Source organism: Ctenopharyngodon idella, chromosome 2, assembly GCF_019924925.1.
Source record: "Ctenopharyngodon idella isolate HZGC_01 chromosome 2, HZGC01, whole genome shotgun sequence".
Classification (NCBI taxonomy): domain Eukaryota; kingdom Metazoa; phylum Chordata; class Actinopteri; order Cypriniformes; family Xenocyprididae; genus Ctenopharyngodon; species Ctenopharyngodon idella.
Genome location: NC_067221.1, coordinates 33,803,854 through 33,816,229, shown reverse-complemented (window position 1 = coordinate 33,816,229; position 12,376 = coordinate 33,803,854). Strand labels below are relative to the sequence as shown.

Sequence of the window (12,376 nt, the reverse complement as noted above, 5' to 3'; positions counted from 1 at the left end):
TATGATCTTTTCACATGGTCAAACCTAAGTTTTGAGAAGCTCTATTGTGTTTGTGTGTATCTACAAGGTTCTTTTTAGGGTGTGGGTTAAGGTTAGGGTGTAGTATTTATAACTAGCTGTATATAAAAACAAAAGAAGTGGAATGTCCCATTTAGATAAGTTAGCTAATTTTTTTTTAAATCCTAAAAAAAAAAAAATCACTCATGCATTTTTGTTCACACTCACACGAGTACACACTTGAATGTCACACTTGAATGTAAAACTATTTTTGAACATCCTGTGAGTGTGGCCTTCCAAAATTTGTCTCAAAATTTTGTTGCACATTTTCTGAACCAGCCTTGCTTGCTGATCTTAAAATATCTCGCAGGGGCGGATCTACCGGGGTGACGCGGGGTGGCAACCATAGACATTATAATAAACACTAGACGCCCTATTGGCCTCTATGGACTGTTGCTGCGATACGTCAACGAGTCCGCAATATTGTGCGGGGCAAGACTGCGCTGATAACAAGTGCAAGTAAACGGGCGAGCTGCGGTTTTTCTGGATAAAAACAAAAATAACGTTTACATTTATCAACCGATTTCAGTGGTTTATAATGTACGTGGTGTACAAAAAGTTCTAGTTACTTAAAATCTCTATAGTTAGACATATAAAATATTTATTTTAATAAGAAATAGTCAAAGCTCAGGCTTGTCATGTATTTGGTTGCTTTATTCTTGCATACATAATTGTGAAAATGCCAATACTGAGATATAATATAATTTTCACATTAAATAAAATAAAGTTTTCTTATTGTGGAAAGGCATTTTCTGTCTTTAACCCAATTTTAGCTTTTCTTGAGCTTAGAATTGACCACCATTGAGAAAATAAAACAAATCATCGAATACAAATCACACAGGCTGGTTGCAACGGGCTAAAAAAGAAATAAAAATATAAACAAATCACCATTTAATTGTAAACTATTAAATAATCTAGTGATGATAAACCTACTCTTTGTAGATGAGTCGGGAAACAGAAGGCCGATGGTGCAGCTCCATCCCTAATCCTGACAGACTGACCTGACCTGTCAAAGCCCTCCAGCTTGAAGTGCCAACTGCAAAGCACAGAGAACTCGCTTGAGGAAAAACCTTCCCTTCTTATAGCTACTTCCCACTGTCTCCTCAACTCGTTGTCTTTGGGAAACCTTAAATGTGTGAGAAGCTAGCCAACTAACTAAATTTACAGTAAGATTCACAAAATGTCAGTCACCTAGCCGAAACGAGCACTTGTCATAAAAGTCGGTTTTAAGAAAATAAAGATGCATATTTTAAACTTCAGGAAATTTAGTTTATAAAATAAGATCTAATATAAGCTAAACCTATATTAGAAATCAAACTAATGTCTCAACTTTCACAGCTAACTAGCGACATCGCTATTTTACTCTTTTACTGACTCCGGTGGCCAACTACTATCAATATAATTAAATAATGACCAAATACAACCAGAAACAAATGTTCAGTCTTACCTGTAAAAAGGTAATTCCCCGACACCTGTTTTCAATTGTGCAGCGGTTTGTACAGCCCCAAGCAGCACACGAAGCAAGCATTTTTCTCAATTCCAGTTATGAGCGTTATGGGAACATTGCCCCGCTCAATATGGCGGTGCCGTTAACGTACGGTCCAGCGGCCAATAGGGCGTCTAGTGTTTATTATATTGTCTATGGTGGCAACTGCCACCCTAAGAAAAAGCTTTGCCACCCCATCTGCCACCTCAAAATTATCACAGAATAAAATATAAATGTAAGCAGTGTTTTAGTACAGCTTTTCAGCAGCGGCGCTTCAATGTGATGACCTAAAAAAGACAGCGTAATGCAAAATAATGGCAAGAAATACGTCTTTCAGTGTGCATGATTGCACGCAGCGCGCCCAGTGTAATCAGCTTCATTAACAAATGACTCTTATGAACCGGTTCTTTGGGAGTCAAAAACACACAGCGCAGCCAAGTTCACATACAAATTTTTTTCCCATTTGTTCGTGAATCGGAAAATTACTGCTTCCCGGCTAACTCAGAAGTCCTGTGAGAAATGTAATCCCATTCGATAATTAATTTTCGTAATTTTTTGGCGAGCTGAAATGAACATGAAATCAATAAGAAGATCCCGATCACAGAAAATAATAGCAGAGTTAGGTAAGAATCTAAACGTATTTTAGCTTTTCTCGATTGCTAACACATTATAAGTGATTCAGTTGGCCGGGCCCAGTTTCCCAAACCATCAGTTCTCAAAACAAAGACACATTTATCAAAACGTTTAACAATGACAACATTAGGTAGCAAAACTGATGACACACCAGTCAAAATCTGAGAGAGAGCTGAAAGAATAATTTACCGGGGTTTTAAACTTACACAGTAGGCGTACTAGTAGCTTTAGATGAGGGAAATTTCACTATTTTGTGTACAGTAAACTGTAGCACGTTGTACACCCTCAAACTTGTGATTGTTAACTTTCTTTGTAGCCATTTGTTATGTGTAGCCTACTGTATTTTTGCAGGACTGAGAAATGACTGCCTAGGGATATAGTCTTATGTCAGAAGACCAATACACTGCTATAGTACTGTATATTGCTACTGTAATGAAATTTGGCCAAATGTGCAGAGAATGCTGAATTTACTGTATTGTGGTGCATACCAAGTTCATACATATTTTTCTCATGCTTTTCATCTACTGCAAGATCACTTTACAATAGTAAAATGAAAAAAAAAAAAAAAATTCCCTCCAAAAGGTCATTGCTGTATTTTACTGTATCTGTAAATTTATTTTTGTATAGTGTAGTAGACATTGAGCTGCAAAATAATTCCTGAATCCCAATAAGATAAGGTTTTTGTTACAATGTTATATGAATTGATCTGACTAGTGTTCACTGGGAAGTGCAGTAGGCCTAGTCTGTGTGTAACCCAGTAGAATAAAATTCTACAGGTAATGGGTTTATTTCAATCGAATTAATTTTGTTTTGTTTGGTTCTAGCTCAGAGCTAAAATATGAATGAGTATATCGCTATATGTGTTTGTATAAAATGTGTGTAGGTATGCCTTTAAGAACGCGATCATATATCAAGTTTGATTGTTAAACACATGTCGAAAACGTGGTTTTGACCTACAAGTTAGGTCTTTCTTTATTTTATTGGTTTATGAAAGTGAAGTCCCGCCCTCACTTACATGTTGTGGAATATGAGTGGTTGTTTTCGAGAGAGACGAGGGGGAGATTGACAAGTGCAGCCAATCGGAAAGATAAGCGAAAAGATTGCAGTAAAGATAAGGAGTTGTTTAATAGGTTATTCATCGTATTAATACCTTGATTTGTGTATATTAATTTGATTAAGACACACGAGTTTGGAGTTTGTGTTATTTGTTGGTAACTGGGTTCTCCGTGTATGTTCGCTCAACATTGCGGACTTTCGCCATTCGTTAGCTGGACCCATCGTTAATACAGGCAGTGTTTCAAGTTATTCTACAGACACAAAGACTATATTCACGCACTTTATTGGCGGTTTGTCGATCTGTGCAAGGACAACATAGTTCAAAGTTAACATGAGAGTTCGCTGGCTGCAAGTGAGGAGTCTGTGGTTCGTCTTCAGACAGAGTGCAGCTACGCACAGGAAGATTTCCCGGAGGCCTACTACCGTGCAGAGGAGTCAGTGGTCCGTCTTCGGAGAGCGCGCAGCCGTGCACCGGAGGAAGATTTCCCGGAAATTTCCACAGTGCAGCAGAATCACTGGTTATTCCACAACGGAATTCAGGTACCTTTGTGTGAGTTTTGTTTTTCCCGCTCAGGAGAGTGAAGAGGCCAGTTTGCAGTTTCTAAGGTCACCACGTACTCCAGCAACGTTTCAGGCCTGCAACGGGGTGTGTAGTGTATGACTGGTGGATGTGTGTGGGCCCACAGTATTTCCTAGCGATTTATATGGTTATTCAGTGCACTTACAAACTGTGATGTTTTTTTTTAGAGTGACTTTTTGATACTCCTAGTGAGTTATTTTGTCCAGTCATCTCAAGTGAGTGTGACAGAGACAAATTAATTAATTTTATCACCTGAAGTATTGCATTATTGGTGTGATATTGTTAAATGGTGATTTAATAGAGATGTGATTGTGTGAATTACTCACATCCTGAACCATTTGTCTATTTGAGGTCATTTTCATCCCTTTTTTATTGTTTAATTAAATTCTTTACATTTTGTTACTTTCACAAGAGTTCATTCATAGACAAGTTATTCATAAGTGAATATAGATTTTATTATATATAACTTTCTAAAGGAGAAGTAATTCATTGTGACACCAGAGGGGCCTAACTTCAACATTGGTAGGCACATAGTAATTGAATCCGGTGCACTGCCCTACTTAATTAACATAAAGACAGGTAGGGGGCGCTACATAAAGTGGGGGCTCGTCCGGGATCTCCCTCTGGCAAGTCACAACTGAGTTCCTGAAAGAAGAAAAGAAGAGAAAAGTTAAGCTCAAGCATACCCGGTTGTCGCATTATAAGTGACTGAGAACTGCACAGTGTTATCATGGCTCTAACAAAAGACCCCCGTCTCCAAGCAGAGTTAGCCAACTGGTGCAAGGATACTGGCATTGATGAGACTCATGCTTTAATGCTGTTAAATGTACCTGTTCACACAGAAGTGGCTGAAATTGAAGAGACGATGGAAGCAGTAAAAGCGCTAGGAAGAGTTCGTGTAAGAGACACGAGAGAAGGTCCTACCTCACATTCTCTGCTGGTGTTGTGTGAGTGCAGACAAGCCATTGACCCTAAGCGCATACCTCCTGAAGTGTCATGGGGAGAAAAGAGTGACCCATGGTCAGTCATAGTAATCCAGACACAGGAATCTGAATCTGACACAGATACTGGAGGATTTACTGAAAAGCTTGCAAAGTTCCTGATGGAAGAAGGAAAGTCTCTCAGTGATATACAAGCTTTGATTTCTCCCCACAGTGCCCCAGACAGTTCCCCTGAGTTGATTATACGCGCCATGGGTGAGGTTTTTGCAAAAACAGTAAAGCTCCCAAGTGACAGCAACGCATATCGTCGCCTGCGCACCTTTTCAGCCACAGTTCCAACCCCTGTGGGAGAGGAGAATATGGAAACTTGGATGGACCAAGCTAGGCTGATGGTAACTGAGTGTGACTGCTCCGAAAAAGAAAAACGACGGAGAATTGTGGAAAGCCTCAAGGGACCTGCCTTGGACATCATAAGAGCTGTCCGATTTTCAGATCCTGAAGCGAGCGCTTTGCAGTACTTGGAAGCGTTGGAGAGCACTTTTGGATCATCTGAGTCTGGTGAGGATTTATACTTCAAGTTTCGTCTTATGCGCCAGGGCACAGGGGAGGCTCTGTCTGAATTCCTGAGAAGGATGGAGAGGACCCTCAGCAAAGTAGTGGAAAGAGATGGACTGTCCCTCAGACTGGTGGACAAAGTACGAGTGGAGCAGCTGATTAGAGGGGCTGTAAATTCTGATATGATGTTGCTCCAGTTGAGGCTGAGAGAAAGGAAAAATCACCCACCTTCTTTTCTGAGTCTGCTAAAGGAAATACGTGAGGCAGAGGAGAGTGAAGCTGCTCGCCACAGAATGTCTGCGAAAGCCAAAGCCATACAATTCCATGAAGAGGAAAGAGCCAGCACCTATGTCATCCAGGAACTTAAGGCCGAGATTGAAGAATTGAGAAGCCAAATAAGTGAAGGTGAGCCCAAAACTGTGTCTACTTCATCATTAGTGATTAAAACTAAAGAAAAACCAACCAAGAGGGCTGAAAAAACTGATGATTCAGAAGTCCAAGAGTTAAAGAAACAGGTCCAACACTTACAGCAGAAGTTGGCAGTTCTGAGTGTCAGTTCTACTCAGTGCTCACCTCATGTTCCAGAGCAGCGGCCAAAACCATCCCAGTCCCAGTCTGTATCCACGTCCTTAAGATACAAGTCAGTCAGAACAAGAGATGACTACTTTTGCCAGGTGTGGAGAAGACGGGCATATTGCAACTAAGTGTCAAGCTCCACCAAATTCAGATCAAGTGATTCAAAAGCTGATTCGTTCTTTGCGGCAGGCAAAGAGTGGGAAGAATGAGACGGATGAAAATAGAACTGCATCAAACCAGGCCTGTTTCTCCAAAAAGAGCCAGACAGACATCTATGAATCCAGCCGCCTCCCCAAAGGTCTAATAGGGCCAGTATCCACTGTAGAAGTGAAGCTTAATGGCCAGGTATGTCAAGCGCTATTAGACAGTGGATCACAAGTGACGATTGTGTTTGACAGCTGGTACTCCAAGAACCTGCCTGGTGTGCCCATTCACCCCTTGACTGGATTATCTATATGGGGCCTCAGTTCTTCCAGTTACCCCTACAAGGGATATATTGTAGTTGATGTCACATTCCCCGCCTCTGTCACTGGTGTGGAGGAGCCGTTGTCCATCTTGGCACTAGTATGTCCTGAGCCCCAGGGTCCCTCCCAAGTGCCAGTCATTATTGGTACTAACGCCAATTTCTTCAAACGCCTTGCTGCTCTTAGCCATGATACTGAAGGATCCAGTGTTGTGCGTGCTTTGAGAATCCAGACTCGACACCCTGAAATCCATCTGCCTAAACACCAAGATACTGAAACCCTTACTGACAAACCTGAAGGAAAAGTCCGATGGATAGGACCTGGTGATTGTGTAGTTCCATCCAGAGGAGAAATATGTGCCATCTGTGAAATGGAGACTGACCAACCATTGAAAAAAGAGATCTTTGTGGTAGACTCCCCGGAGGAGGACAGTCTTCCAGCTGGAACGTTCATAACCCCAGTGGTACTCCCTTCTTCAGCAATGGAAGGACGAAATATCCAAGTCCTGGTCCATAATGAAACGTCCAAAGATATTTCCATTCCTGCTGGAACAGTAATTGCCAATGTGTATCCCACTGACACTCTCACCGTAAGTTCTGGAGAACAGAGCTCCCAAACCGTAGACCCAAGCTTGTTTAATGTTGGTGAGTCATCCATTCCTGAGACCTGGGAACGGAGATTACGTCAGAAGTTGTCTACCAGAGGTGATGTCTTTTCTACCAGTGAGTGGGATGTGGGATTAGCTCAAGGAGTTGAGCATCACATCAGACTGAAAGACTCCAAACCATTCAGAGAGCGCTCCAGACGCATCGTGCCTGCAGATATCGAGGATGTACGACGTCACATCAAAGACCTGTTAGCAGCTGGAATCATTAAAGAGTCAAGGAGTCTGTACGCATCGCCCATAGTAATAGCACGGAAGAAGAGTGGGGCAATCAGGATGTGCATCGACTACCGAACTCTAAACGCACGTACCATCCCAGATCAGTACACCACTCCCAGGATTGATGATGCCCTGGACTGTTTGGCTGGTAGTAAATGGTTTTCTGTACTGGACCTCCGTAGTGGTTATTATCAAATAGCCATGGCAGAGGAAGATAAAGAGAAGACAGCGTTTATCTGTCCCCTGGGATTCTTTCAGTTTGAACGGATGCCTCAAGGAATTACTGGAGCTCCAGCCACCTTCCAGCGGCTAATGGAGAAAGCCGTGGGTGACATGCACCTCCTCCAAGTAATAGTCTACCTCGATGACATCATCGTGTTCGGACGCACACTTGAAGAACACGAAGAGAGGCTATTAAAAGTTCTAGACCGTCTGCGTGAGTGTGGCTTGAAAGTCTCGATTGACAAGTGTCAGTTTTGCCAGTCACAAGTCCGTTATGTGGGTCACATTGTGTAAGCTGCTGGCGTATCACCAGACCCAGCCAAGATTGAAGCCGTAACACGCTGGAAAATGCCCACCGACCTAAAGTCATTGAGGTCGTTCCTGGGATTTTGTGGATTTTACCGGCGTTTCATAAAGGATTACTCTGCCATTGTGAGGCCTTTGACTGAGCTCACCAAAGGTTACCCACCAACATCTGGGCAAAACCGAAAGACTATAGATGGCAAGAAGTATTACAAAGCATCTGAGCCATTTGGGGAGCGTTGGGATGACACATGTACAGCAGCTTTCCATAAAATCATTTACTGTCTCACACATGCCCCAGTACTCGCTTTTGCCGATACCAACAAACCTTATGTACTGCATGTTGACGCCAGTCTGAGTGGACTGGGGGCAGTTCTGAATCAGGAACATCCTGGTGGACTTAGGCCTGTGGCTTACGCAAGCAGGAAACTAAGTGCGTCCGAGCAACGTTACCCCATTCATCAGCTTGAGTTCTTGGCGCTCAAATGGGCGGTTATGGACAAGTTCCACGACTATCTCTATGGTGCCCAGTTTGTGGTGAAAACAGTCAACAATCCACTTACCTATGTGTTGTCAAGTGCTAAGCTGAGTGCGACAGGTCATCGTTGGTTAGCTGCATTAGCTACCCGTAACTTCAGCTTGCAATACAAGCCAGGAAGTCATAACATCGACGCAGATGTGTTGTCTCGCTACCCCTGTGAATCCACCGCTTGCTCTGAGTGGAAGGAAATACCCAAGTCAGGAGTAAGAGCCATCTGTCAGTTAGCTGTGATAATGAAAGTGAAGAGTCATCATCCAGACTGGTGGATCACTTAGGTGTTTTACCTCAGAGTATACCCGAGGCATTCTCTTGTCCCACAGCATTGGGTCTGGTTCAACTGGAACAGCTGACTAATGCAGAGTTGAGAAAAGCGCAAGAGGAGGACCCTGTAGTTGGTGCAGTGAAGCGAGAAGTGGAGTCGGGGAAAATACTTACCGTTGCTAAGAGTTCCAATGCAACCATTGCTCTGTTACAGCGGCAGGGACCCAAGTTAAAGATCATAAGTCAACTTCTGTACAGAGTCACCAAAAGTTCCTGTGGTAGAGAGAAAACACAACTCGTCTTACCAGAGAGGTACTGGTCCGAAGTACTGCGCTCCCTGCATGATGACTCAGGTCATTTGGGAGTAGAGAAAACTACTGAACTCCTGAAAGATCGCTTCTATTGGCCAAGAATGTCTGCATACATAGAGCAGCATGTTAATAACTGTGGCCGCTGTGTAACGAGAAAGACACTGAAAAAAAAAGTTGCACCACTGAATCGCATGACCAGCAGTGGGCCGTTCGACTTAGTGTGCATTGACTTCCTGTCAATCGAGCCTGATTCAAAAGGTATTGGCAATGTTCTCATCGTAACTGACCATTTCACACGTTACGCCCAAGCGTTCACCACTAAGGACCAGAAAGCTCTGACTGTGGCCAAGATACTGTGTGACAAATTCTTTGTTCACTATGGCTTACCTTCCCGTATCCACTCCGATCAGGGGCGAGATTTTGAGAGTGGGCTCATAAAAGAGCTCCTGAGTATGCTGGGAATCAGAAAATCAAGAACGTCTCCCTACCATCCACAAGGAGACCCCCAGCCTGAAAGGTTTAACCGAACACTGCTTTCCATGCTCGGCACTCTGAATCCTGCGGAGAAAAAAAGATGGAGTCAACACATTAACAGATTAGTACACGCTTATAACTGTACTAAGAACGAGGCGACTGGGTACTCACCATATTACCTTATGTTCGGAAGAGAGGCTCGTCTGCCGGTGGATGTGTGTTTCGGGACGTCACCTGATGGAAAGGGAGTTGGTAGCCATCGACAGTATGTGGAGAGAATGAAGTCAGATTTACAGAGAGCTTACCAGTTAGCCACTGAAACTGCCCAGAAAAGTGAGCAGAGGAACAAACGGTTGTACGACAAACGATTGAAACATCAGACCTTGGCAGTAGGAGATCGTGTGCTGATAAGAAATCTGGCATTGACTGGAAAGAACAAACTCGGCGACAAGTGGAATTCTGTTCCTTACCTGGTGGTGGAACAACTAAAGAACTTACCTGTGTATCGCCTGAAACCTGAATCCGGTATGGGAAGTGTAAGAACTCTACACCGAGACCATCTCTTACCTGTTGGGGATGATGTAAGGTTGTCTGATCCTGGAGAACCAAAGAAAGTTTCTGCACCACCGGAGACCAGGACAAGACCTGCGGAAAGAAAGCAAAGAAGAGAATTAAGAGAAAGATGGCAGGAAGTGAATGGAGGAATGACTCTGAAAGTGAAGAGGATGACCTGTGGTATTACTGCCCGGACAGGGTTGAGACACCACGTGTTGCACTGGGAGAAAATACAGTGGAGGAAGAAATTGTTTACCATTGAGGTGAACTGGATAGACCCCTTGCAGAAATGCCAATGTTCACTAAAGAAAGCCATGGAGAACTCTCAGATCAGATTCCAGAGGAAACGGGAGATCCTAGTTTAGAAGGGGGAGAGCCTGGCGTAGCTAATGCTACTAAAGAAGCAGTAGAGACTGTTCATTCCCGCCCCAAAAGAAACATAAGACCGGTAGTCAAACTGAGCTATGATAGCCTAGGCAGGCCCACTAACCGACCTTTAACTCTGGTTCATAGAGGGATGGTCATAAATGTAGAGGGTGGGGAAGAGTCAGAAAAGAAACCCTGTAACACCATGTGGTGTCACCCGATGGCACAGTGTAATTATTGTGCTCAAGTAAATGCTTATACTGAGCCTAAAGTCACCTTTAAAGTGTAGAGAAGTAATCTCATGGGGTCATGAGATGTTTTAGAAGGGAGAGCATGTAACCCAGTAGAATAAAATTCTACAGGTAATGGGTTTATTTCAATTGAATTAATTTTGTTTTGTTTGGTTCTAAAATATGAATGAGTATATCGCTATATGTGTTGTATAAAATGTGTGTAGGTATGCCTTTAAGAACGCGATCATTTATCAAGTTTGATTGTTAAACACATGTCGAAAACGTGGTTTTGACCTACAAGTTAGGTCTTTCTTTATTTTATTGGTTTATGAAAGTGAAGTCCCGCCCTCACTTACATGTTGTGGAATATGAGTGGTTGTTTTCGAGAGAGACGAGGGGGAGATTGACAAGTGCAGCCGATCGGAAAGATAAGCGAAAAGATTGCAGTAAAGATAAGGAGTTGTTTAATAGGTTATTCATCGTATTAATACCTTGATTTGTGTATATTAATTTGATTAAGACACACGAGTTTGGAGTTTGTGTTATTTGTTGGTAACTGGGTTCTCCATGTATGTTCGCTCAACATTGCGGACTTTCGCCATTCGTTAGCTGGACCCATCGTTAATACAGGCAGTGTTTCAAGTTATTCTACAGACACAAAGACTATATTCACGCACTTTATTGGCGGTTTGTCGATCTGTGCAAGGACAACATAGTTCAAAGTTAACGTGAGAGTTCGCTGGCTGCAAGTGAGGAGTCTGTGGTTCGTCTTCAGACAGCGTGCAGCTACGCACAGGAAGATTTCCCGGAGGCCTACTACCGTGCAGAGGAGTCAGTGGTCCATCTTCGGAGAGCGCGCAGCCGTGCACCGGAAGAAGATTTCCCGGAAATTTCCACAGTGCAGCAGAATCACTGGTTATTCCACAATGGAATTCAGGTACCTTTGTGTGAGTTTTGTTTTTCCCGCTCAGGAGAGTGAAGAGGCCAGTTTGCAGTTTCTAAGGTCACCACGTACTCCAGCAACGTCTCAGGCCTGCAACGGGGTGTGTAGTGTATGACTGGTGTATGTGTGTGGGCCCACAGTATTTCCTATCGATTTATATGGTTATTCAGTGCACTTACAAACTGTGATGTTTTTTTTAGAGTGAATTTTTGATACTCCTAGTGAGTTATTTTGTCCAGTCATCTTAAGTGAGTGTGACAGAGACAAATTAATTAATTTTATCACCTGAAGTATTGCATTATTGGTGTGATATTGTTAAATGGTGATTTAATAGAGATGTGATTGTGTGAATTACTCACATCCTGAACCATTTGTTTATTTGAGGTCATTTTCATCCCTTTTTTCTTGTTTAATTAAATTCTTTACATTTTGTTACTTTCACAAGAGTTCATTCATAGACAAGTTATTCATAAGTGAATATAGATTTTATTATATATAACTTTCTAAAGGAGAAGTAATTCATTGTGACACCAGAGGGGCCTAACTTCAACATTGGTAGGCACATAGTAATTGAATCCGGTGCACTGCCCTACTTAATTAACATAAAGACAGGTAGGGGGCGCTACATGTGTATTTAAGTTTTGCGTGTCATCTGATGACAAAGTTTGATTTTGTCAGACAAAAATAAGTTTTTGACTAGAACATTTTATTTTGACCTGGAAGTTTGAGGTTTGTACAAGTTGGTGTATAGTTTTGAGATTGTGTTTATAGTTGTGAGAAAATGTTGAATTGTTTCATGAATTGTGCATTAGCAATCAAGAAAAACAATAAGACTGAAAAGTTTGAAAGACAAATTTATGCTGGCTTGTCATAAAGCCAACTTAAAGTCTTGTTTAAAAAACATAAATAGTTTGGTCAGTTCGGCCAGAATATAGA

The 12,376-nt window shown here is 42.4% G+C and overlaps 1 protein-coding gene across 1 annotated transcript; it reads left to right on the top strand.

Annotated features, from left to right (window-relative positions):
• Positions 1 to 2,930: 2,930 nt before the first annotated feature.
• On the top strand, positions 2,931 to 6,027 carry LOC127495383 (paraneoplastic antigen Ma2). The gene has a single exon (XM_051862197.1). The coding sequence runs from the start codon at positions 4,543 to 4,545 to the stop codon at positions 6,010 to 6,012; it is 1,470 nt and encodes a 489-aa protein (XP_051718157.1). The 5' UTR covers positions 2,931 to 4,542; the 3' UTR covers positions 6,013 to 6,027.
• The last annotated feature ends 6,349 nt before the right edge of the window (positions 6,028 to 12,376 follow it).